This window comes from Lithobates pipiens, unplaced genomic scaffold (assembly GCF_037356315.1).
Source record: "Lithobates pipiens isolate NorthernLeopardFrog02 unplaced genomic scaffold, aLitPip1_a1.2 Scaffold_8, whole genome shotgun sequence".
Taxonomy (NCBI): Eukaryota; Metazoa; Chordata; class Amphibia; order Anura; family Ranidae; genus Lithobates; species Lithobates pipiens.
In genome coordinates, this window is record NW_027507903.1 from 164,998,898 (window position 1) to 165,025,727 (window position 26,830).

Consider the following 26,830-nt stretch of genomic DNA (forward strand, 5'->3'; position numbering starts at 1 on the left):
TGTCTCAACCCCGATAGAGGTTTTAGAGTTACTGATCCCCAACATGTCTCTTCGAACATGGAGGGATCAGGGCATTCTGACTCTGGATCAACTATTCCTAAACCACTCCCCTAAAACATTCCAATCACTCCAAATGGAATTTGGCATACCCAACACGGACCATTACAAATACATCTGCATCCTACATTGTATCTCTTCTTTGGGCTCAACAAAACTGCCAGTATACGCCCCTGGTTGGCAATACTTCACAAGTATAGAACATCCCAAAGCAAGGGGAACTTCGCTTTTTTACAATTTTTTACAGAACAAACTTGTTTTCCAGAAAGCCACTCCACACTTAAAATGGGAGTCGGAGTTGGGGTCCTCGTTTACCAGAGCCCAATGGGTTGCAGCCTCTAAATCGGTTTACCAGGCCTCAAAATGTGCTAACCACTGGGAGTTATCCCATAAAATTACTTTGCGGTGGTATCTTACCCCTTATAGACTGTCCAAGTTTCTCCCGTCGCAGTCCCCACTATGTTGGAGGGAGTGTGGGGGAGTGGGAAAGATCATGCACATCTTCTGGACCTGCAAACACCTGACGAGCTTTTGGAACAAGTTGTTTCGTGTCATCTCAGAGATAACTTGTATTCTCACCCCCCCTACAGCTGCCCTAGCCATTCTTAACATAGGTATAGGACAATTCCCATCCGACTGTCGTAAAATAGTAACCCATATCCTCCTAGCAGCCAAATTACTTATCACTAGAAAGTGGAAAACGAATCAGGCTCCTAGTGTCCTTGAGGTGGTTAATATGGTACGATATAACTATGCATTTGAGCGTATACTGGCGTGTAGACAAGGACATGTTCGTACATTCAAACAACATTGGAAACTATGGAATGATTGGATCCAGTAATGGCACTGGCCCATAGCCTCGGGTAGTATGTATGATGATGACCCCGACTACCAATATCTGATGGTATAATTATACCCACATGCCCTGTATTGTAACAATGTGGATTTGTACTGGTGGCTCTCTTCTAGGCTCACTTTATCTTCTTTCTTTTCTCTCCCCTCTATCTCCTCTCTCTTTACCTTCTCCGTCTTCTTTTCCCCCTCCTCCTTTTCTCTTCCCTTCTCCCCCAATGTTAGCTGCGGTAAGCACATTTCCCTCCTGCTACCTATTACCTCGCTCCAGGGAGTTCCTCGACATACCAGGTTGCCACCCAGAAACAAAGTAATGGTCCTGGAACTACCTGCCCGATCACTGATGTGCCTAAGACATGCTATGACATATACATGTTCTTACTTTGTATGTTTTGATACTTCTTATTCTGTTATAAGTATGTTTTAATACCTGCATACTGTGCAATGTATATTATTTTCCCTTTCTTTCAATAAAAACGAATTAAAAAAAAAAAAAAAAAAGCTAATATTCACCAACCATTTTGCTGGTTTGCGACTTAAATCATTAGCAGCATAATTATGGCCATCTTTTGGCTATAAAAAGTCACTCTTATGCTGCGTGCACACGACCGGACTTTCCGACAGACTAGGTCCAGTGGAATCAGTCCATCAGACAATCCAATCGTGTGCGGCTAATCCGATCGTTTTTCGTTAAAAAAATCCAACGGACCTAGAAATTGAACATGTTACAAATCTGTCCGATGGACTCAATTCCTATCGGGAAAACTGTTCATCTGTATGCTGGTCCGACGGACCAAATACAATGCAAGGGAAGATATTGACTACTGAACTTCCTTTTTTAGTCCCATCTTTCATCATCACGTTCAAAACATACAGACTTTCGCATGGACTTAGTCCGTTTGTGTGTGGCCAAGCATATTTGTTTGGAAAGTCAGTCGGAACTCTGCCGAAAGTCCGTTGGGAAGACTGTCGGACCTAGTCTGTTGGAAAGTCCAGTCGTTTGTATGCGGCATAAGACATGTAATACAGATTTATTGTGCGTGAGATAGAAAAATAATTGGAAATAGGTTTCTGCTGTTTAACTCCAAGAAATTACCATGCAGGATGATTAAGGGTGTTATATTTCAACAATAAAAAGGTTTAAGGGGGAAATTAATAAGGTCAGAGCTAAGGTATGAAACTGCAACTAGCCTTTCTACCACTTTACCCCTAGGTCTGTACTGAAAATTAGAGCTATTAATACTATACATTAATGCACATGCATTAAGGAAGACAATCCATTTAAAAAAATGTACCAGCACAACTTAATTCAAAATCCTTTTCTTAAATATAGTGCACCACAGGTGCATGACCCACTACTGCAATAGATTGCTCGGGGGATATATAAAATTAATGGTACCACATTGAACCATAGTTTCTGCTCTACCATGTTCTAAAATACACAAAATCACAATGCATAATTGCTATTGGGACTTACGCATGGTGAGGATATCAAAGTATTAAACTAGCTTATTACTTTTTTAATAATCAATGGATGAATTCTTTATGATAAATAATAAAACAGTTTACAAAATTGTAAACTGGAACTGCATATAACAGCTATTACAACCACAGTTGCACTTGCAAGTAATCAAAGCGTTGTTCCTGGAGCATGGAGAAAAAGTAGAACTAAACATTGCATTTGGAGTGGATATCCTCAAAGATGTTTTCTCTACAAGCCTTGTGCATTATTGTACAGTAGCTTGGAGCAATCCTGTGTCAAGTACATTGTTTTTGACAAGTCATAAATCAATTTTCTAGTAAAAGGTGAAGAATGTGTGAGGCCACATGTAAATCATCATGCTATTCTTGACTGTCAGTTCTATATGACATCTGCAATGAGATTTAAAGCAGAGCAAACTACATTGTCTTTTTTTTACAGCTCATAGGTGTACAGTAATACATTCATCTGGATACTGTAACCCCCCCCCCCCCAAAAAAAAAGATATAGGCCCAATACATCTGGTATGTGGGCTGGTACAGGCCCTGCCATACTTAAATAAATCCTTATGTCTTGTAGCACCAGGCAGATGTCTTGAGAAAGTGAAGCTAGAATTATATTGCCTTTTTAATGTGTGAACTCAAAACTGACAGTAACTGAGCAGTTCTTTATTAATGATGCCCCAAAAGAGGTGTGGGAGTTAATGTAATACAAATTTAATTAATATAATACAAAGGTTCAAATTAGATAAAATGAATGTTCTGTCTACTTTCTGTCTACATCTGTTCTGTGCTGAGTGTCACCTTCTTTCAGAGAAAATTTGGGAGACCCTTATGTTATTACTGTAGAATTTCTAGCTACACATTCTAGCTTCCCAATACCTATTTCTAACAAATAATTGTAGTAACAGAACAATGGGAGATTCCATAAACATGGAATATTTCAATGGTCAGGTTCAAGCTGTTAAAATAATTGGTTCAATAACTCATTCAAAACCTTTGTACCGTATTTTTCGGACTATAAGGCGCACCGGATTATAAGGCGCACTAGCAAAGATCGGCTGATAATGGGATATTTCCATATATAAGGCGCACCGGACTATAAGGCGCACTGGATTATAAGGCGCATTTAATGAAACAAAACTCTGATGCGGTACTGTAAGTCAAATTTTATTCAACTCTTTAGCAATAACCATAAAATGGTCTATAACAATAACTCTTAACACTGTTCAGTTAAATACAAAACCAGACACTCACTTTTTCACTTTATTCTTCAATAACTCTTAACACTGTTCAGTTACCGGTGAATACCGTACAAAACCAGACACTCACTTTTTCACTTTATTCTTCTCCCGCAAATCCATCAAATTCTTCATCTTCAGTGTCTGAGTTTAACAATTGGGCGATTTCGGCATCAAGCACGCCCGTATCCCTCTCATCATTCTCATCAGTATCCGAGTCAGTCTCGTTGCTGTCATCGGTACCGGTACTTAGCTGTTCAGTGATAATTCCGGACTTCTTGAAAGCTCGGATTACACTGGTGACTGATACCTTCGCCCAGGCATCCACGATTCACTGGCAGATAGTGGCGTAACTCGCCCGGCTTTGCTTCCCTGTGTTGGTGAATGTGTGTTCGCCTTCTGTCATCCAATGCTCCCACGCAGCTCGCAATTTAACTTTAAATGACCTGTTGACACCTATATCTAGTGGCTGCAGTTCTTTGGTTAATCCACCCGGAATGATGGCAAGCACCGAATTAGTTTTCTTCACTTGGGCTTTGACAGTATCTGTCAGATGGGCGCGCATGGAGTCACAGACCAATAGGGATGGAGATTCGTGGAAAAAGCCACCCGGTCTCTTGACGTAAACCTCTCTCAGCCACTCACTCATCTTCTCCTCGTCCATCCAGCCCTTCGGGTTAGCCTTGATGATGATGCCAACCGGAAACTTTTCTTTTGGCAGAGTCTTCCTCTTGAAAATTACCATGGGTGGTAGTTTCTGGCCATTAGCCTGGCAACCGAGAACTACAGTGAAGGATGACTTCTCGTTTCCTGTAGTGCGTATAGATACCGTACTGGTCCCTGTTCTCTCGACAGTACGGTTTACAGGGATATCAAAGGTAAGGGGGACCTCGTCCATGTTGGTGATGTGCTCTGGCCGGATCTTCTGTTCATTGATCTTGTTCTTGCAGTAGGTACAGAAAATGGCCAGCTTTTCTTCGTAATCCTTTGGCAGTTGCTGTGACATAGTGGTTCTTGTGCGGATAGAGAGATTCCGCCTTTTCATGAAACGGAAGCACCAAGAGGGACCTCCTCGAAAGTCGTTGATCTCCATGTCGCGTGCGATCGCTGTTGCTTTGAGTCGAATAGAGACAGTAGAGACACTTCTAACTGCGGTTCTCTGTTCAATAACCCACTGTTCAATTTTGTCCTCCAACTGTGGCCATCTTGCTTTGTTTCCTCGGAAACTCAGTTTGGTCTTCTTTACCTGGCGCAGGGCATCTTCTTGCTTCCTCCACTTCCGTACCATTGATTCATTAATGTTGAATTCTCTCGCAGCTACTCTATTTCCATGCTCTACTGCATGACTGATAGCCTTCAGTTTGAAATCCGCATCATAAGCATGTCTCTTAACAGGAGCCATTTTTGGGGCAGCGGGTATACCGTAGAAAATTAACAAATGAATGCGCACACCTCCTGACTAAGATGGCCGTAATTTCCAATCCAAGCAGTGCAGCTTCCTAGCTTTGGTAATCCCACGAAGCTGCACTGCTTGGATTGGGCATTACGGCCATCTTAGTCAGGAGGTGTGCGCATTCATTCGTTAATTTTCTACGGTATACCCGCTGCCCCAAAAATGGCTCCTGTTAAGAGACATGCTTACGAAGCGGATTTCAAACTCATCACTATCAGTCACGCAGTAGAACAACCTGAGAGAGGTTTACGGTACGTCGGTTTACGGTAAGAGACCGGGTGGCTTTTTCCACAAATCTCCATCCCTATTGATCTGTGACTCCATGCGTGCCCATCTGACAGATACTGTCAAAGCCCAAGTGAAGAAAACTAATTCGGTGCTTGCCATCATTCCGGGTGCATTAACCAAAGAACTCCAGCGATGTCAACAGGTCATATATAAGGCGCACCGCATTATAAGGCGCACGGTCGATTTTGTGAGAAAATTTAGGCTTTTAAGTGCGCCTTATAGTCCGAAAAATACGGTAGTAACCTAAATTGATTGGCTCAGTTAATCAGAATTTTAATGGTTACTATTTGGTGGCAATCTCAAATAGCTCAGAGCCTAGTAACTGCGCGTATTATTTATGTAGCGCTGCATACCACAAATGCATTGATTTTTAGCTGCAGAGATTCAAGCTTGCATGCTTAGAGCACCAAAGTGGTGTTTCTTAGAAAGGGGACATACCGTACATCCCCTGATGAAGTCATGACCTGTGACGTAATGCATAGGGAAGTTCCTAGATTAAGGAACAACCGGAAGTGATTCATAGAGACGTTTGTAATACCGCACATTGTTTGATCTGCCTGTCGCTTTTTGCGGCGTTGTAAGTAGCCATTTTTATGGCTATATAATAAACTTATTTGAGACATATTACGCTATGGGATCTTCCTGCTTATTCCCCTCTTTAATTTACCTTGAATGAACGGGCGAACTAACCAACTGGGAGCCATTATTGCAATACAGCACTCTTAAGGACATCATCCCTGGTTACCACACACAGGAGGACTTATCATTAGAAATATCTGAGTGGCATTTCTTACCCATTTAGAGGTAAGCACATAGTGGAGCACACAAAGAGTACACAGTGGATGTCACCTGAAGAGTTTGCCTGTCACATTGCTGCACACCAGCACTTTTTGCACTAATTTGCACGTTTACTGTTTATGGATGGACTTTTATGGGTATCACTACTCAATATAAATAGGACTGTATTGGTACACCTACACACTTAAAGGTGTACACAAAGGATCAGTTGAAACATAACTTTATGATAATCTTGCACTATTTAGTGTTCATTCAATTATTACTTAATATTTAGCACCTGAGGATGATTTGCACGATTTTGCACTATATTAATTGTTTGTTTTAATTATCTGCACAGCAGCAGCTATTTTATTCACTTTATGAATTTATGGTAATGTGTTGTGCATTTTTTGAAAATAATGTATTTGCGTAGTTTGCACAGTAGCAGTTTGCACAGCAGCTAAATAATCGCATGTACAGCAAATAATTTATTTGCGTAGTTTGCACAGTAGAAGATTGCACAGCAGCTAAATTATTGCATGCACAGCAAATGATTTATTTGCGTAGTTTGCACAGTAGCAGTTTGCACAGCAGCTAAATAATCGCATGCACAGTAAATAATTTAGTTTGCACAGTAGCAATTTGCACAGCAGCTAAATAATCGCATGCACAGCGAATAATTTATTTATGTAGTTTGCAAAGTAGCAGTTTTGCACAGCAGCTAAATAATTGCATGCACAGCAGCAATTTGCATTAGGATTCACCAATAGTATTGATATAATTATTGATATATTGCACTTTATCTATGAAGTAGAATACATATCAAACAAGGATTTTCCATCTTTGTAGTAATATTTGGTATATAGTTTGCGCTGATCACCTTTTTTATTTATTGTTGTTCAAGTGCATGGTATACACTTGAGGTCTAGCAGCAATCTAATCGATATACCCCATTCAGATATTTTTCACTTTGATAGCGCGAGGGAAGCCCATTTTTCTATATCCAGCTTTGTCATGCAGCCTTGTCCATCATTGCACCCTTGTCAGTGTCAAATGCAGCTTTGTCATGCAGCCTTATCCATAGTTGCCCCCTTGTCAGTGTCATTTGCAGCCTTGTCCATCATTTGCAGCCTTGTCAGTTTTACTTGCAGCTTTGCCTTTTAAAAATGGCACCGCCGAGATACATAGCTGTCCTGTGTATCTCGGCGGCGCTCGGTAGTTCTCAGCTTTCGGCCGTTCTCGGCAGCTTTTGCCCGCTCCCAGCTGTTCTCTGCAGCTTTTACCCACCCACTTTCGAGAATGACTGAAGGCGGCCGAAAGCATGCCAAGAATGGCTGAAGGCGGCCGAAAGCTGCCGAGAATGGCCGAAGAAGGGGCAACAGCAGCTGAAAGCCGCCCAGAGGCCCACAACAGTGAGGGTGTGGCGCATAACACGCACCCGCAATTTTCCCCTGATTTTAAGGGGAAAAAGGTGCGTGATATACGCCGATAAATACGGTAGTTTTGATAACACAAGTATAATGTAGATATTTACATACATATACCTTATACATATATCATGTTTATTTTTATAAAACCCACACAAACAAATTTGCTCATTTAAATTCTAAAAGAGCATTTTTTCTACCACATAGTTTGAAAAAGTAACAGCAGGGCGTTTCTTGAAAATATTTCAAGAATTACATCATTAAAACATTTTCTTGATGCTTTTGGACACACTAACAGCTGCATTGCCAGGAAAACAGGAATGCTTGATATTATTTTAATTGGAGCCAAAGCCCTTAGTCAGCTTTAGACATTATATGTGTTTGCTTACATACCTAATGTGTTTTCAGCATTCATTTAAAACAATGCTAAACAGTTTTTAGAGGACCCATTCAGTGTTGAAGCATGTCTGATATGATGTCAACCTGGTCAGCCTAACATGCAAAGGCAATGAAGGCACCTGCAAATCATTTTAGACTATAATATATAATGGACCTAATTAGATTAATAGTCCTAATAGAATGTCAAATGTCAGTTTAAATATTTCTCTAGAGCTAAAAGCCAGCCACACTAGATGTTTTGTGTAAGAAAAAAATATGTTACTGCTATGACAATTGTGTGCTGTTAAAGGTGTTGCCATACATTTGGTCTTATGTGATAAAGTCAAGTCTTGTAAGACATAGAACCTATTATTTTTATTTTCTATTAGTCTAAGGCAGGCAGAAAAATATATCTCTGCTATTGGGCAACACAGCTTACTTTGCATACTACACAAGGGCCATTGTTTAGCTCCTCTACCTTTTTTGTTTTGTTTTGTTTTTTTCATGAGGACCAGCTTTTCACAGAAAGCACTAGAAAAGACAAACATATTTTTTTTAAATACATTTTAGTCAAAATGTTTTAACAATTAGGACAACCCAAAATGACTGCTAATATTTCTATGCTCATGCAAGAATGCAAAAACTGGTGCCATAACAGAGTAACACACAGATGGAATTCAGAAAGGATGTCATAGACACCCTTTAGAATTTCCAGGTACAATAATCTATCAGTTATCTCTCAGTTAAGTCTATACTGGAAACTCCTTCCTCAGTGTGCTCCTTCCCTCTCTGGCTGCTGTGTCCATCACACACAGGCACAAAGCTGAGGAGTTTTTCAGTAAGTTATGGATGAAGCCTAATGGGGAACTAGTAGACTAGTTCCCTATCAGGTCCATCTGGCTGTTGATTGACAGCACCTGGTAAAAGATAGATCTATACAGAGGCGGCTCTAGGCTTTGTGAGGCCTTAGGCATAACCTAGACATGAGGCCCTACTCACGTCTATAATGGGGGAAAAAATAATTCAAGCAATAAAAAAGAATTGTATATATTAAGAGTACTGGTGTCAATGTGCTCAATCACACCAGTACTGAGAGCACACTGACAGCAGCGCTGAGAGCACACTGACACCATCGCTGAGAGCACACTGACACCATTGCTGAAATAGAGCACACTGACACCAGGGCTGACATTGAGCACACTGACACCAGCGTTGACATTGAGCACACTGACACCAGCGTTGACATTGAGCACACTGACACCAGCGCTGAGCACACTGACACCAGGGCTGACATTGAGCTCACTGACACCAGCGCTGAGATTTAGCACACTGACACCAGCGATGAGCACACTGACACTAGCGCTGAGCACACTGACACCAGCGCTGAGCTCACTGACACCAGCGCTGAGATTACTGACACCAGCGCTGAGATTGAGCACACTGACACCAGCGCTGAGATTGAGCACACTGACACCAGCGCTGAGCACACTGACACCCGCGCTGACATTGAGCGCACTGACATTGAACACACTGACACCAGCGCTGAGAGCACACTGACACCAGTGCTGAGATAGAGCACACTGACACCAGCACTAATATTGAGCACACTGACACCAGCACTGAGCTCACTGACACCAGCGCTGAGATTGAGCACACTGACACCAGCGCTGAGCACACTGACACCAGCGCTGAGATTGAGCACACTGACACCAGCGCTGAGCACACTGACACCAGCGCTGAGATTGAGCACACTGACACCAGCGCTGAGCACACTGACACCAGCGCTGAGATTGAGCACACTGACGCCAGCTCTGACATTGAGCACACTGACACCAGGGCTGAGATTGAGCACACTGACACCAGCGCTGAGCACACTGACACCAGCGCTGACATTGAGCACACTGGCACCAGCGCTGACATTTAGCACATGGACACCAGCACTGACATTTAGCACATGGACACCAGCACTGACATTGAGCACATGGACACCAGCACTGACATTGAGCACATGGACACCAGCGCTGAGCACACCTACACCAGCGCTGAGCACACTGACACCAGTGCTGACATTGAGCCCATGGACACCAGCACTGAGCACACTGACACCAGCGCTGAGAGCACACTGAAACCAACACTGACATTGAGCACACTGACACCAGTGCTGACATTGAGCACACTGACACCAGCGCTGACATTGAGCACACTGACACCAGCGCTGAGAGAACACTGACACCAACACTGAGAGCACACTGACACCAACACTGAGAGCACACTGACACCAGCACTGAAATAGAGTACACCGACACCAGCGCTGACATTGAGCACACTGACACCAGCGCTAAGCACATTGACACCAGCGCTGACATTGAGCACACTGACACCAGCGCTGAGCACACTGACACCAGCACTGAGAGCACACTGACACCAACGCTGAGAACACACTGACACCAACGCTGAAATAGAGCACACTGACACCAGCGCTGACATTGAGCACATGGACACCAGCGCTGAGCGCACTGACACCAGTGCTGAGAGCACATTGACACCAGCGTTGAGAGCACATTGACACCAGCGCTGACATTGAGCACACTGACACCAGCGCTGACATTGACCACACGGATTCCAGCGCTGAGCACACTGACACCAGCGCTGAGCGCACACCGACACCAGCGCTGAGAGCACACCGACACCAGCACTGAGAGCACACCGACACCAGCACTGAGAGAACACTGACACCAGCGCAGACTACACTGACACCAACGCTGAGAGCACACTGACACCAGCGCTGAGAGAACACTGACACCAGTGCTGAGATCACACTGACACCAGCGCTGAGAGCACACTGACACCAGCGCTGAAATAGAGCACACTGACACCAGCGCTGAGATTGAGCACACTGACACCAGCGCTGAGATTGAGCACACTGACACCAGCACTGAGAGCACACTGACGCCAGCACTGAGTACACTGACGGAAACGCTGAGAGAACACTGACACCAGCACTGAGAGAACACTGACACCAGCGCTGAGAGAACACTGACACCAGCGCAGAGCACGCTGACGCCAGCACTGAGAGAACACAGATGCCAGCACTGAGTACACTGATGGCAACACTGAGAGAACACTGACACCAGATCTGAGAGAACACTGGCACCAGCGCTGAGTTTGAGCACACTGACACCAGCACTGAGATTGAGCACACTGACACCAGCACTGAGAGCACACTGACGCCAGCACTGAGTACACTGACGGCAACGCTGAGAGAACACTGACACCAGCGCTGAGAGAACACTGACACCAGCGCTGAGAGAACACTGACACCAGCGCAGAGCATGCTGACGCCAGCACTGAGAGAACACAGACACCAGCACTGAGTACACTGATGGCAACACTGAGAGAACACTGACACCAGATCTGAGAGAACACTGGCACCAGCACTGAGATAGAGCACACTAACACCAGCGTTGTGCACACTGACACCAGTGCTGAGAGAACACTGCCACCAGTGCTGAGAGAACACTGACACCAGCGCTGAGTACACTGACACCAGCGCTGAGTACACTGACACCAACGCTGAGCACACTGACACCAGCACTGAGCATACTGACACCAACGCCGAGCACACTGACACCAACACTGAGAGCACACTGACACCAACGCTGAGCACACTGACACCAACACTGAGAGCACACTGACACCAACGCTGAGTACACTGACACCAGCACTGAGATAGAGCACACTGACACCAGCGCAGAGTACACTGACACCAGCACTGAGAGAACACTGACACCAGCGCTGAGCACGCTGACACCAGGGCTGAGATAGAGCACACTGACACCCCACCACTGTACCACCCCCCCAGTCACATGCACCCCCTAGTCACATTTACCTCACATAAAGCAAGGCTCTGTCCCCTCATAGTTCAGTTCGTCGGCTGCACAGTGCACACAGACAGGCTGAATTGGCTCCGCCTCCATCACGGAAGCCCCGCCCTGGAAGGAGGGTAGACTCTGTGCTCAGATGCTAGCTGTGCCCTGCCCTTGCACAAGAAAGGATGGACAGAATTTGATGGCGGGGGGGGCAGGGCAGTTGATGGTCTCTATCCTGTGTTCTGACTGGAAGGACACCTGCACTGCAGTTCCACTTCCAGTGAAGTTTTCTTGACAGGAGTGGGGCGGGGTGTTACAGAGAAGAGAGGAGGTGGGCTGACTGTACTGTGAACGAGGAGGCACCTGGCTGGGACTGATGTATGAGGATGTATGAGGATAGCCAGAGCCAGAGGCGGCTCTTTAGGCAAAGTATGCAGGAGCGAGGCCCCTAGGAGGGCGAGGCCTTAGGCCACCGCCTACTTTGCCTAATTAGAGAGCCGCCTCTGGATCTATAACAACAATCAGTCTGATATCAGTTTTCAAATCCACCCACTGTCATGTGCTATCAATCTAAATTAGGGTTGACCTAATGGGGAATTAGTCTCTCAGTTCTCCATCAGGCTTTTCCCTTCACAGTGACACAAATATTTTCCTAAATATGGGCCTTGCCATATTTGTGTTATGACATCACCACTATTCCTGGCCTCTTTGTTTATATTTTGCATTTCTGGCCAGGAAATCTCCCAGCCATCAAATGAATGGGGTGGAAGATAGAGCCCTATGAGAAAAGCTGCCAAATACAGCTTTGCAGCACAGATATGTCCCACACTGAGCACTGGCATACCTCTGTACTCAGTGCTGGTCTTAAAGCGGGAGTCAGCCGGGACTCCGCGTTTTTTTTTTTTTTTTAAAGCCAGCAGCTACAAATACTGCAGCTGCTGACTTTTAAAATAGTGACACTTACCTGTCCAGCGCGCCCGCGATCTCGGCACCCGAAGCCGATCTCTGGATCGTCTTGTCGGGTGCTGCCGCCGCCATCTTGGGTATGGGAATCAGGAAATGGAGCCTTTCGGCTTCATTTACCGGTTCCCTACTGCGCATGCGCGAATCACGCTGCGCAATAAGGATGGTCCCCGCTGCCTCTGGGATCTGTGTGTTTCCCAGCAGGCAGCGGGGCACTTGCGGAAAGGGGCGGGCACTTGCGGAAAGGGGCGTAATCTACGCCCCTTTCCGCAGAGAGCTATCCCGGAAGTGGGTGCAGAATACCTGTACTGTACAGGTATCTGCACCCCCCTCCCCCCTGAAAGGTGCCAATTGTGGCGCCGGAGGGGGGGAGGGTTCCGATGAGCGGAGATTCACTTTAGGGTGGACCTCCGCTTTAATTAATGGCAATTACCTAACCCACAAACTAGCAATTGTTTTTTTTTTTTTTTTTAAAGAGTCTATGGCTGTCATAGTGGCAGATTCTTCTTTTGGCAGCAGCAGAAGCCATTGGCTATTTGGGGCAAGGCCGAGTTGTGACTTCATATCTGCATGGACACACAGAGCAGCAGCTCAGCTCGGGTGCCTTCATAGCAAGCTGCTTGCTGTAGGGGCACTTGGCAGGAGTAAGGGGCTAGGCACAGCACCCAACGTTGCACCCAAACAAAATTTACATCATTTTTTCCCCACAAATAGAGCTTTCTTTTGGTGGTATTTGATTACCTCTGCGGTTTTTATTTATTTTGCGCTATAAACAAAAGAAGAGTGACAATTTTGAAAAAAACACAATATTTTTTACTTTTTGCTATAATAAATATCCCATTTAAAAAAAAAAATGTTTCCCTTAGTTTAGGCTGATAAGTATTATTCACCATATTTTTGGTAAAAAAAATCGCAATAGTCGTATATAGATTGGTTTGCACAAAAGTTATAGCGTCTACAAAATAGGGAATATATTTATGGCATTTTTTTTTTACTAGTAATGGCGACAATCTTTTTTTCGTGACTGTGACATTGTGACGGACATATTGGACACTTTTGACACATTTTTGGGACCATTCACATTTACACAGCGATCGGTTCTATAAAATTGCACTGATTGCTGTGTAAATGTGACTGGCAGGGAAGGGGTTAACACTAGGGGGTGCTGCAGGGGTTAATATGTTCCCTATGGGAGTGATTATAACTGTGGGGGGAGGGGACTCGCAAGGGGAGGAGACCGATCGGTGTTCCTCTGTACTGGGAACACACCATCGGTCTCCTCCTCACACAGATCCACGGTCCTGCTGTGTTCCCGGGCAATTGTGGGTGCCCGGCGGACATCGTGGCCGCGGGGCACGCGCACTGGGTCCTGAGAGACGCCGCGGCCTAGGCAGCTGGGAATGGGAGGACATCATATGACGCCCACCCAGCATGGGAGATCCCATCTGTGGGCGTCATATGACTATGGGTGGGTAAGGAAGTGGTTAAATAAACAACATGACTTTAATATCACTTTACAGAATTCCCTTGACAATGTCAATATAGTGTAGAATGCCTAATTTTCCTCACATACTTTATTTAGTTTATTTTGTATCATTTATTATGTACAACACAATTTAGAACAGAGCAAATAAGTAAAATAGCCATGCAAGACTACTACAATTCCAAAAACTGTTAAATATTGCTCACATTTTACATAAGCATGGTTGACAAGACATTTTGAGTGTTACACTATTTCCATGTAGGCTTTATGTACTTGGGTGCTTGATGCAGTCTCTCTTTAAAGATTAAACTTTATGTCTGGGAAAAACCTCATTGTGTTATCTGTTCGTGTTCCTAATACAATGGTTCAGGCAAATAAAAACAAAATTCCTCTGGGAGGCATACAGTAATGCATATTAACCATATATTAACCATATTAACCATACAACTAGTTAAGTAGAAGACCAATGCCACACAGGCCACAAACTGGGTTTTGTACACACAGCATCTGTCTTTCATATTGTACATAATTAATTACAAATTCTGACATTTGTGAAAACACACTTGACTGACTCTTTAACCACTTCAGCCTTGGAAGGATTTACCCCCTTAATGAACAGGCAATTTTTTACGACACTGCGCTGCTTTAACAGACAATTGTGCAGTCATGCGGCGCTCTATCCAAACAAAATTTATGTACTTTTTTCCCCAACAAATAGAGTTTTCTTTTTTTATTTTGGTGGTATTTGATCACCTCTGACCTATAAACAAAAAAAGACTGACAATTTTGAAAAAAAAACAATATTTTATTACTTTCTGCTCTAATACATATCCCCCCCAAAAAAAATATATATAAAAAAATGTATTCTTCAATTTAGGCCAATTGCAATAAGCGTACTGATTTGCATATTGATTGGTTTGCGCAAAAGTTATAGCATCTACAAAATAGGGGATAGATTTAGAGATTTTTTTTGTATTGTTCTTACTGGTAATGGTGGCGATCTGCGATTTTTAGTAGGACTGTGACATTACAGGCATGTCAGTTTGTAAAGCTGAGATGCTTTGCTGCAGTATATATGCAGAAGGTGGTCAGCAAGTGATTAAAGGGAATGAATAAGTACTTTATTTATTATGATCATGGCTGCAATTAATATTTTTTAAATACACATAAAATACTCAAACGGTTTCAAACAGCAAGTAGAATTGTTGAATTCTTTTCAGACTATCTATATCTAATTCCCTGCTAAAATGTTGTTTACAATACCTTAAAGCGAAGGTCCACCCTAAAGTGGACCTTCCGCTCATTGGAACCCTCCCCCCCTCCGGCACCACAATTGGCACCTTTCAGGGGGGAGGGGGTGCAGGTACCTGTACAGTACAGGTATCTGCACCCACTTCCGGGATAGCTCTTTGCGGAAAGGGGCGTGAATCTACGCCCCTTTCTGAAAGTCCCCCGCTGCCTGTTGGGAAACACACAGATCCCAGAGGCAGCGGGTCCATCCTTATTGCGCAGCGCGACTCGCGCATGCGCAGTAGGGAACCGGGAAATGAAGCCGAAAGGCTCCACTTCCTGATTCCCATACCCAAGATGGCGGTGGCAGCACCCGAGAGACGCTGCGCGCTGGGCGGGTAAGTGTGCTTATTTTAAAAGTCAGCAGCTGCAGTATTTGTAGCTGCTGGCTTTTAAAAAAAAAAATTTCGGAACTCCCGGCGTACTCCCGCTTTAAGTTGAAATATTGGCTGTAGTACTGACTAAACTAAAGTTTTCCAGCAAGCGCATTAGTGATCAATCAATCAGTAGATATACTGTTCTCTAACATAGATGGATTGAAATTCAGCCTATCCCTACTGAACCAGCTGAGTTTCAATCCATCTACTGGGTTCTTTTTTATCCACTTCAATAAAGGGCACTTATACCCCCTTCCTGCCCAGACCAATTTTCAGCTTTCAAACTTTGAATGACAATTACTCAGTCATGCAACACTGTATCCAAACAAAATTGTTATAATTTTTTTCACACAAATGGGGCTTTCTTTTGATGGTATGTAATCACCACAGTTTTTGTTTTGTTTTTTGCGACATAATTAAAAAAAGAGCAAAAACACTTTTTTTTAGTTTCTATTATAACAATTTGCAAATAAGTCATTTTTGTTCATAAATTTAGGACATTTATACTGCTACATGTAAGTAAATAGTGTATAACACCGTGGATTTCTGCGCTAACAAGTGATTCTAAAAAAGATAATTGGTGATCAAAATAAAATGAAATATAAATATGAGTGATTACTAACATTCAAGGGCGCTGCTCTCAAAGTGGATGTGCCTTTAAAAAATGTGAATAAGATAAGAGCGCTACCATATACTATACTAATACATCACCAAAGAAATCATAAAAACTCATATCAAAGGTAAAATAACAATATATAAAGTCCATAAATTCCAGTGAACAAATAAATTAATATAAAAAAGTTCATGTGACTCCAAAGAGGTTTTTCCAGTGCAACTTCAACTTAATCAGATGTGCTGTATAAAGTGCAAAGACATACATCAGTGCAAACGTGTGCTCCCCTCTGGGTGCCCTCTCACCCACCAGAGATCCAGGACTCCCATAACAGAAGTCGGATGCACTTTGAGAGGGTAGCTGGGCTTAGTAGTCTCACTGGCTGTATCACTGCAGCTTGCGTTGTCCTCACTAAGCCATCAGAAATCCTGGAATCCCATTCATAAGTGTGCAAACGTTATGAGGACTGCTGGGCTCTGTGGTCCACAGGTTGTAACTCCAGCTACAAAAGGTGTTACCCTCAATGGACCTCCAGGAATGGGTACAAATGGCAAAGGAAGCTATATAGCTGCATATTTATTGTATAAAGTCAAAAATTCCAGGTGATCCGTTCATATTAAAACATTAACAATGTTAAACCGGAACCAGAAGTGGCCAGCAGAAAATGAAGTCACCACGTGTTGTGGTTTTTGTCCCACCCATGGTTCATTTTCAAAGGATCTTTACATATCTTTGGTAAAAATAACCCAAATTGGTGTATATTATTTAGTCAATTTATAGAGTTTACAAACTATGGTAAATATTATTAGAAATTGAACACACCTGATCACACCTGGTGTACTGATGGCCTATCTAATTTCTAGAGGCCCCGAAATGTCAGGGCAGTACAAATACCCCCCAAATGACCCCTTTTTGGAAAGTAGACAGTCTGAGGTGTTTAGTAAGAGGTGTGGTGAGTTTTTTGAAGTTGTATATTTTTCCCACAATTCTTGGGAAATTAAGAAATATATACATTTTTTTTTTACACAAAATTGTCATAATAATAAAACATTATTTCTCACACACAGCATAAGCATACTTCCAATTACACTGCAAAATACATTCAGCTACTCCTAAGTATGGCAAGACCTCATATATGAGACTTTTTCACAGCCTGGCCACATACAGAGGCCCAACATGCAGGGAAAACCATCAGGCGCCCTAGGAGCATAAATTACACATCATATTTCATTCCTACCTATCACACTTTTGAAGGTCCTGGAGCACCAGGACAGTGGAATTACCCACATAATTACTCCATTTTGGAAAGCAAACACCCCAACGTATAATCTACGAGGCATTATGAGTCTTTTGAACATTTCATTTTTTGCCACAAGTTTTTTGGAAAATGTGGAAAGAAAATGAAAATGTATTTTTTTTTACACAAAGTTGTCAATGTACACGATTTTCTAACACATAGCATGTAAATAACAAAAATTACACCTCAAAATATATTTTGCTACTCGTCCTTAGTATGACCATACCACATGTGTGAGGCTTTTACACAGCCAGGCCACATAGAGAAGCCCAACATACAGGGAGCACCATCAGGCATTCTAGGAACATTAATTACACATTTCGTTTCCTGACAACTTATCACACTTTTGAAGGTCCTGGAGCACCAGGACAATGGAGACACCCACAAAATGACTCAATTTTGAAAAGCAAATGCCCCAACATATATTCTATGAGGCAAGGGCTGGTGACAGGTACTCGGGTACTCTGATGAGCTGGTGAGAGGTACTAGGGTACTCTGATGAGCTGGTCACAAGTACTCAGGTACTCTGATGGGCTGGTGACAGGTATTCTGATGGGCTGGTGAAAGGTATTCTGATGGGCTGGGGACAGGTACTCTGATGCTGGTGACAGGTACCCTGATGGGCCATGACAGGTACTCTGATGCAGGTGACAGGTACTCTGATGCTGGTGACAGGTACTCTGGGGCTGGTGACAGGTACTTTGATGGGCTGACAGGTACTCTGGGGCTGGTGACAGGTACTCTGATAGGCTGTGACAAGTATTCTGGGGCTGGTGGCAGGTACTCGGGTACTCTAATGGGCTGGTGACAGTTCCTCTTTATTTGTGGGGCAATCAGGGCATATTGCTTTATTGCTGAAACATTTTTCTTCTAGGTCTCCTCTTTACACACTGAAGAGGAGAACCCAGAAATTGCACTATAGCCATTTGTTGACATTTGTGACCATCTTTGATTGGACACAGATAGTCATGTGGTAAAGAGCCAATTTCATTAGCTCTTTACCCTGATCGAGGGACATGCCTCATCCCTGATCGCTGCACTGCGCGCCACCGGGGTGTGCACAAGCAGCGATCATGAGCACAACACATGCGACTGGCTGTGATTGGACACAGCCAGTCACTTGTTAAAGAGCCAATGAAATCTTTACCCTGATCAGGAGTGGGCTGTGCCGGAGGGAAACGCCTTATCCCCAATTGCCATGCTGCCGCACGCACAAGCGGCGATCACGAGCATGACACATGTGACCGGCTGTGATTGTTGGACACAGCCGGTCACGTGGTAAAGAGGCAATTTCCAAGGGACACGCCTCATCCCTGATTGCCATGCTGAGGGCCCCCGGGGGCCCGCAGGAGCAGCGAGAACTTTTGGACATCCATCCAGAGGGAGGAGGTGTTCCTGCTGGCATCATTTGTCTATGGCCCAGAATGGAACTGGTTAAATAAAACTGAGAAACGTGTGTTATAGGTGCACCCTGTATTACGTTTATTTTTAAATCAAAGACTATAAATAAATAGTTTTTAAAAATAAACAGGTACAATATGTTTTGTTTTAAATGGACGAATACGCACTCCTTTTCCATATTGTTGCAAAATACAGATGGCACAGCACTCCAGTATGAAAAAATTTACCCTAATGTCTTGTATGATGAGAGAGTAGGCAACCAGTTTACACATTGCACAAAATCTCCAATAATTTTTGATATGCCCATAAGAGAAAATGTTATTATAGCAGTAAAAGCAAATTTTTCATGTGTTCAGGTAGGATATAGTTCAGAAATTAAATAATGAATCCATAATAAACTATTACTTATAATGTTTTAAAACCTTCTCAAAGTGTCACTCTGTTGGAGACTGAACTTGAGTGGCTGTTTCCAATTTTTTTTAATTTGCATATTTCTTATTCATAAAATAAGCTGATGTCAAAATATCAGAATCCCCAAAGGTTACAACCTTATCTAATAGATATTATCATATAATTGTAATCCCTCTTCAACTGTAATTGTCAACATGTGGAGAGGAACACAAGCAACATGTGAAATAGTGACTCCACCTGACTCCAAACTGTTTCCAGCAGTCACAAGCTGTTCTTAGATGCTAACATCTTTGAAATGATAATTGTTATGCACCCTGTAGCTTCTGAAACTTTTGTCTATGCACTTAGTATGTCTTCTAGTTGTGTCCTGTTTTCTTGTTTTAGTAGATGCTAGCACCACCCATTCAGTTCTTTGATAGAGGACAAGTTGCTATGCTTACAACTGTAACCCTTTCAAAAATATTTCTTCCAAGTAGTGAACACATATGTGTGCAATGTACCGTAATAATATGTGGGCAATTTAAATGTATTTATTTGGTTGTATTGCTTAATCTTAAAATTGTAGAGACTGCTAAACAGCAGATCAAAGCTGGAAAAACACTACAGTCAATACTCAGAACTCTGTGAGGAAAATTGGTCATTTTAAAAATCTAATTTACCAAAAATTACAGGAAAAAGCCTTATCTGGAAATCCCACTTTACAAATATTGTGGTTAACAGATCCTATCTTTGTATTCTCCACAAAACCAACAATGCCATACTTTTTTACTACATAGATTTCTGAAAATCAAGGATAATATTCAAATCAGCATCTGCTTTAATTATTATTATTATTAGTATCATAAAGTATATTTTCCTGGTAATTTTACTGGATTTTTCCTTAAGTTAACTTCATTAATTTTCTCCATCATTTAAAAGATCATATGGTATTAAAAAATAAGACCTTTTATTAAAGATATAAACACTGGATAAAAATTATGATATCATCCCAAATAGGTGAATAAAAACAAACTGTCTTTAAAGTATCACCAATGTGCTTAATATCGGAATCTACTGTATATATTTATATATTTACTGTATATGCTACCTAGTCACGTTACACAGTTTATATGCTAGCAACAAGTGCAATGACTCAATGAACTAGTAATGAAAATTAGGAAAACCTTGCCACTGTCCATGATTACTAAAAAAAAGTGGTTTTGATAAAATAGATGGAAAATACACATGGATGTCCTCTATATTGAAAATCTCCTCATCCAACATATACAGATGCTATAAAACTTGGCACTTCTTGATGTGACTTATGAATTACCCTCTAATGTGATGTAATGTACTGTAACTGACTGCAATGCCTTCAAATAGAGTATAAGGTAGCCCAGAGCTAGTATTATGATTATCATCATCATTGTAATTTGGTAGAGTTGAAAATACAAATATGCATGTCAAAATTCACTATTGGTATGACTTCCTTGTAACCCAAACTTTACAATTTGAAAATACCACAAGATGTCTGCAAGGTTCACAAGAATTGTATTGTAAAAATCTATATTATATATATTTGTCCATATGCTCTTTTTTGCAGCTTGGTATGCCATCTATTCAATTGTCATATCATATAATAAACAAAACTTTATATTTTATTTATAATATTAAAGGAACATGTTTTCCATTATGAACCTCAAAGACCTGAGAGAGGACGTGGAAGATGTCCGTTTGACCGAAATTCTTCTGTTACATCAATATTAACAGGTAAATGTGATTTTTTTTTACCTTTGTGAGTATATTTTGTACTCAGAGAAGTCAAACTTACACAAATATGGCTTGTTTTACTTTTTGACATTGCTATTTATAATGCTGTTTATTTTTTGGTGTTTTGTGAAAACCTATGCATGAGTTCCAGTGACACCTACAATCTACAAGTTTTATGGCAAATTAGGGCCAACTTAGTGCTCATACTACTATGCAGTGGTTCAACAATGCAAGAAGGTGCCCTAGGGTGCTGTTGTGAAGTATACTATAGTAATACTTGTTGCAGCTATACTGGCTGAACTCAGTGACTTGTATGCTCTAAACTATAGGACATTTTAATTGGTCGTTAGTGGGGCATTTGTTGAATATTTCCGGGTTTGGAAGAGTAAACACAATCAAAATTGATACCTTGATACCCTCCCTAAACTTTATACCTCCTCCAAATTATTCAGATTTCCCCTTCTCTCTACTTTTTACTGGATGCTATATTCTCCGATTACACAATTTGTTTGGCAGCAATGGTTTTTGTGGCTGAAATTGAGTACCCTAGAACACTTTTCACAGGAGATGGTCTCCCAGACTTCCATCTCTATAATGTCTCTTTTCCTTCATGGATGTCGGAGTGGTTTCTGTGTGGTCGACCAGGATCTCTTTCTGGTAGATCTACGGGCTCTTCCCTGGGACTAACCCCATCCTTTCTCCTTTATTCTAGGTGTCCCCATGCTCACGGTAGTGTCTTTGTGCATTTGGTACAAAAACAGATTGTCTCAACTTATGTACTGAATCGTCCCCATTGACTTCATTACTGGACAACCAAGATTTTTCTAGCGGTTGTCCAGTAGTACCATTCCGATACCATTCCAAGAGTTACCAAAACACATGTTAAACATGTCCAAACAAATTAGGCACTTTTCAAGCAGAATCAAGCACCTGTCATTCCAAAGCTTCATAACCAACATACTAGAAAATGAGTCATATTATTCATATACTATACCATCTTCTCTTCAAAGAATACCTTAGCAAACTTATATGAACAGGCATATAACAGTACTCACCCTTTCCACGATACCTGAACATAACAAGGGAAATTTACTTCACTCTAATCTAATTTGCCCCTTTTGGTACATAATATAACAGTGAGAACCAGGGCTGCCTTACCCCATACAGCCCTGTATCCCACACAACACAACAGATATCTTATTACTTTTATGCAAATGTGATAGACAAGAAAAGCCAGATAGAGCAAAAGTTTTGTGGGTCCCGGTAGTAATTGGTAATTGCCCTATTACCCTTATCTTATTCTCTTTCCCAAAAAGAGCGTAATATTACATTTTAAACTTCTCAACAGTCCCACAGGACACAGGCTTCCCAAGAGCCACTTCTTAACAGCCTGGTCCATCTCACAATTCTCTTCTTAATTAAAATTAAACCGACCAAGGTTGTTTCTGTCAAAGCTAAGGCAATAAACAATTATTCGTTTACTTCACCAAAGTCAAAGTTTGACCACCCACCCCGTCAAGTCCTAAATCCAAATTTCAGCCAGTGCCTCCAAAACTGTTGTGATTAAAATGGTATTTCTATATACCTGACAGCTAGGTATAATTATGGAAATTACCACACATAGGGAACCCGCTCAGCACTGCAGCACTGAGGAGAGAGCTTTGTTCTGAACACAAGAAGAAATGAGTCAAAGTTGACGTTCAAAGCTTATATGGTTTAATTCTTGGCGGGTATATAAACTTATATACGCTATTATTAGCCAATCATTGCATAGAACATGGGTGTGGTTAATACAGAGGTGTACATTACATATCATTACATATCATTAATTATGCCATCTGCTTTCATGACTCCAGTCATGAGTCCTGCTTCCCTATATTCCTATGTCATGTCTGGGGTGGCCCAGACATATTGAGACACAATTTCTTTATTTAGACAGTACAGAATAAAACTGCTTTTGAAAGCTATATTTTCTTATATGTATGCTTTATAGGAAACTGCTACAGTCTGTAAATACAGAACTTTAAACTAGCTAGCAGATTAACCCAAGTTAATCTTATAGGAACTTATAAAGATGGAGTCACTCTGGTTCAGCCATATCACAACACCCTCAACATGAGGGGGATGCTTTGGGGCAGGGAGGCATGGGTCTGTGACATTACAAGGGGGTGGGGCCATCAAGTGACATTGGTAGATGACCCTGCCCTTATCTATAGAAGAACTATCAAAACGCAGAGGAGGTATTCGGGGGCTAGCCATCCTAGAAGGTGGAGCATTGCTTTTATTTTTTGGGTCTGACAGATGGCATGATTGACAATGGATTTATAGCACCCACCCCCCCCCCCCATGTTGAGGGCATGTGGCCTGGTATGGTTCAGGAGGGCAGGGCGCACACCATTTTTCAATTTAATTTTGGTGTGGGATTCTCCTTAAAATCTATTCAAGAACCCGAAGGGCCTGGTATGGACTAAGGGGGGCCACCATGTTGCTATTTCTTTTTTAATCTACGAACGGCCGAACAGGCAAATGTTCAGCCTAAACTCATGTTTGCCCAACACTAGTTTTGAGGTCACGCCCAAGGATTTGCACAGTCTTCTTATTCAATTACAAATCTTCCACCTTGTGTTATGCTCAAGAAAAAAAAATACAAACAGCTCACATGATGGTAGCAGGACCCTGTCTTCATTCATCATATTTTCCCCTCTACCTTGGATACATGTTGGAGGTATGGAGAAGCCAGAGGCAGCTATCTGCATATACAGTATGTGAGAATGTACTAAAATTCATCCCCTTTGACAATCAATTTGTCACTGAAAGCTGGGTGTATCAAGATGATGGTTAGGCTGGCTGTCAAGAACCACTCTATATTCACATGAACACAATACATGTAAAAAAACAAAAAACAAAAAAATTATAATAAAAAGAAAAGTATGCACAGTATTTATATCACAAGAGTATGCTAGCTACACTAGGAGAATGAATTATTGCAGACACACCGCTACCATGTACACATAAATAAATATCTTTTTAACCAATTGGCGACTGTGCTATAACAAAATGATGGTGCTCTGGTGTGGTCGGCCAGTTCTGAAAGGGCATCATATGTCCTCTGGACACAGCTGATCCTAGATCAGGGTAAAGAACCAATCAGCAGCTCTTTACCGTGCCCAATCACAGCTGATCATGATGTAAACACACTTGCCTGATTATCAATGCAGCCCAACAGTTCCCATCAGTGCTGCCTATCAGTGCCGATCAGTGCCCGACAGTAGTGCCAATCAGTGCCCATCAGTGCTACCAATCAGTGGCACATATTAGTGCCTATCAGTGCCAGCTATCAGTTCCCATCAGTGCTGCCTATCAGTGCCCATCAGTGCCCCCTATCAGTGCCCACCAGTGCTGCCTATCAGTGAGGCTCATCAGCGCACATTAGTGAAGAAGAAAAATTACCTATTTTCAAGATTTTATAATAGAAACTAAGAAAAAATGTATTTCCGTTTCAGACTATGTTTTTGTTTCAATTAAAGTTGTAAGCTTGAAGTCTGGAATTCACTATTTGTCTTTCACAAAAGTCACAAAATTTAGTGGAATATAGCTACAAAATGTTAATTCTAATATTTATTCATTTAACTGGTTTTATAAAGTTCATATAATACAGACACATTGTTGTTACTACTGAAATGCTCCATATATTATATGTTTTACATTGATGTTCAATGTTTTATATATACTCCAAAGAACTCCCTCTCTGAGCGATTGGATACAGCCTTTACTGCCCAACAATGGTCCTTTGTGTAAGGTTGATTGAAATATGTGCTAACAGAGCCTATCCACATAAACTTTCATCAACACTGCTCACAAGTGTAAACTGTGGTTTCTAAGTCCAGTTAGCTATGTTCTGTAGACAGTTAAAAGAAAAATGTAAATTGGGTTTAGTGCTACACACTGTAAATTACATGTGCTGTCACATCAATGCACCAGTTGTCCTAAGTAACAAAGAACTTTATTTTACTAGTGTATATTTAAAAACGTGTTGCATGCCTATCAACAAGTAATATTTTGCCTAAATTGAGGTCATGCAATACAAAGAAAGATATATTTGTAAAAAGTTCTACCAATACCATTTGTTGCAGTATATTACTGTCCATATTGCTATTATATAGTGGCAGTGGACCATGGTTTCAACATTCAATAGGTCTCCTGTGTGCATGCAGGTGGGCATTGTCCTAAGTATAGGCAAACATTTACTTTACAAAATGCACCAAAAAATGGACTAAACAGCAAAAAAGCTGTTTCTTCCACTTTTTCTTCTATTTCTTTTTTATTTTGTTCTTCCTTCTGAAATTTTACCAAAAGCCTACAGTAAATGGTGTTACTAAAATAAAATGCATAGGTATATATTTATTACAGATATTTATATCGCACCAACAATTTAGGCAATACTTTCGATATATACTGTACATTCAAATTAGTCTCTTCCCACAGTCTAAGGTCTCTACCCCACACACATACTTACTAAGGCCATACATAAACTTCAGTTTCATTCTACATTTTTAGATGTAGTATACTGTATAGTGACATAACTTTTTAAATCTTTAAAAGGTAATTTGCCTGATTTAAGCTCTCTTGCTAGTTTGTGGATCTCTAGCAGTATATAAAGGGTACCATGGCCAGATGTATTACATTTGTGTACAGTATGTGTATATGTGTGTGTGTGTGTATTACTCTTATGTACTACATACGCTTTGCACTACACATACATTGAGACCTCATTCTTACTGGGTAGAAAAAAATATTACATAGTAACAAAGTAACCTAGTAGATACGGTTGAATAAAGACAACAGTCCATCCAGTTCAACCTGTGTAGGTGTATGTGTGTGTAGAAAATAAATAATTTCCCATATCCCCTTAAATTGTTTATGTTAAGATACACTTCCAAGAGTCTTTTAAAACTATCCATAATTCCTGCCAACACCACCGATTGTGGAACATAGTTCCACATCCTTACCGCCCTGACAGTGAAAAACCCCCTATGCAGCTTAAGGTTAAACCGTTTCTCTTCCAGTCTCATAGTGTGGCCCCATGTCCTCTTACACACCCTGGGACTGAAAAGTTTCATACTTACACTGGGATCACCATTTAAATATTTGTACATCGCAAACATATCCCCTCTCAAGCGTCTCTTCTCCAGGGAGAATACATTTAGCGCTTGTAGTTGTTCCTCATAAGTAGGGATGAGCTTCGTGTTCGAGTCGAACATACGTTCGACTCGAACATCGGCTGTTCGTCCGTTCGGCGAAGTCCGAACATTTTGGTCCGTTCGCGCCAAATTTGTGTGGCGCTCACGGCCCACAATGCACTGCGATAGCGCAGTGCATTGCTGGCTCATGATTGGCCAAGCATGTACTGTGACCCCGCATGCTT

At 41.8% G+C, this 26,830-nt stretch overlaps 1 protein-coding gene across 1 annotated transcript in view; it reads left to right on the plus strand.

Annotated features, from left to right (window-relative positions):
- SEMA3E (semaphorin 3E) overlaps positions 1 to 26,830 on the plus strand; it is a 234,121-nt gene that overhangs the window by 137,630 nt on the left and 69,661 nt on the right. Inside the window, exon 5 of the mRNA XM_077472771.1 lies at positions 21,312 to 21,405. Within this exon, the coding sequence (XP_077328897.1) occupies positions 21,312 to 21,405 (94 nt within the window). The remainder of the gene's footprint in view (positions 1 to 21,311; positions 21,406 to 26,830) is intronic.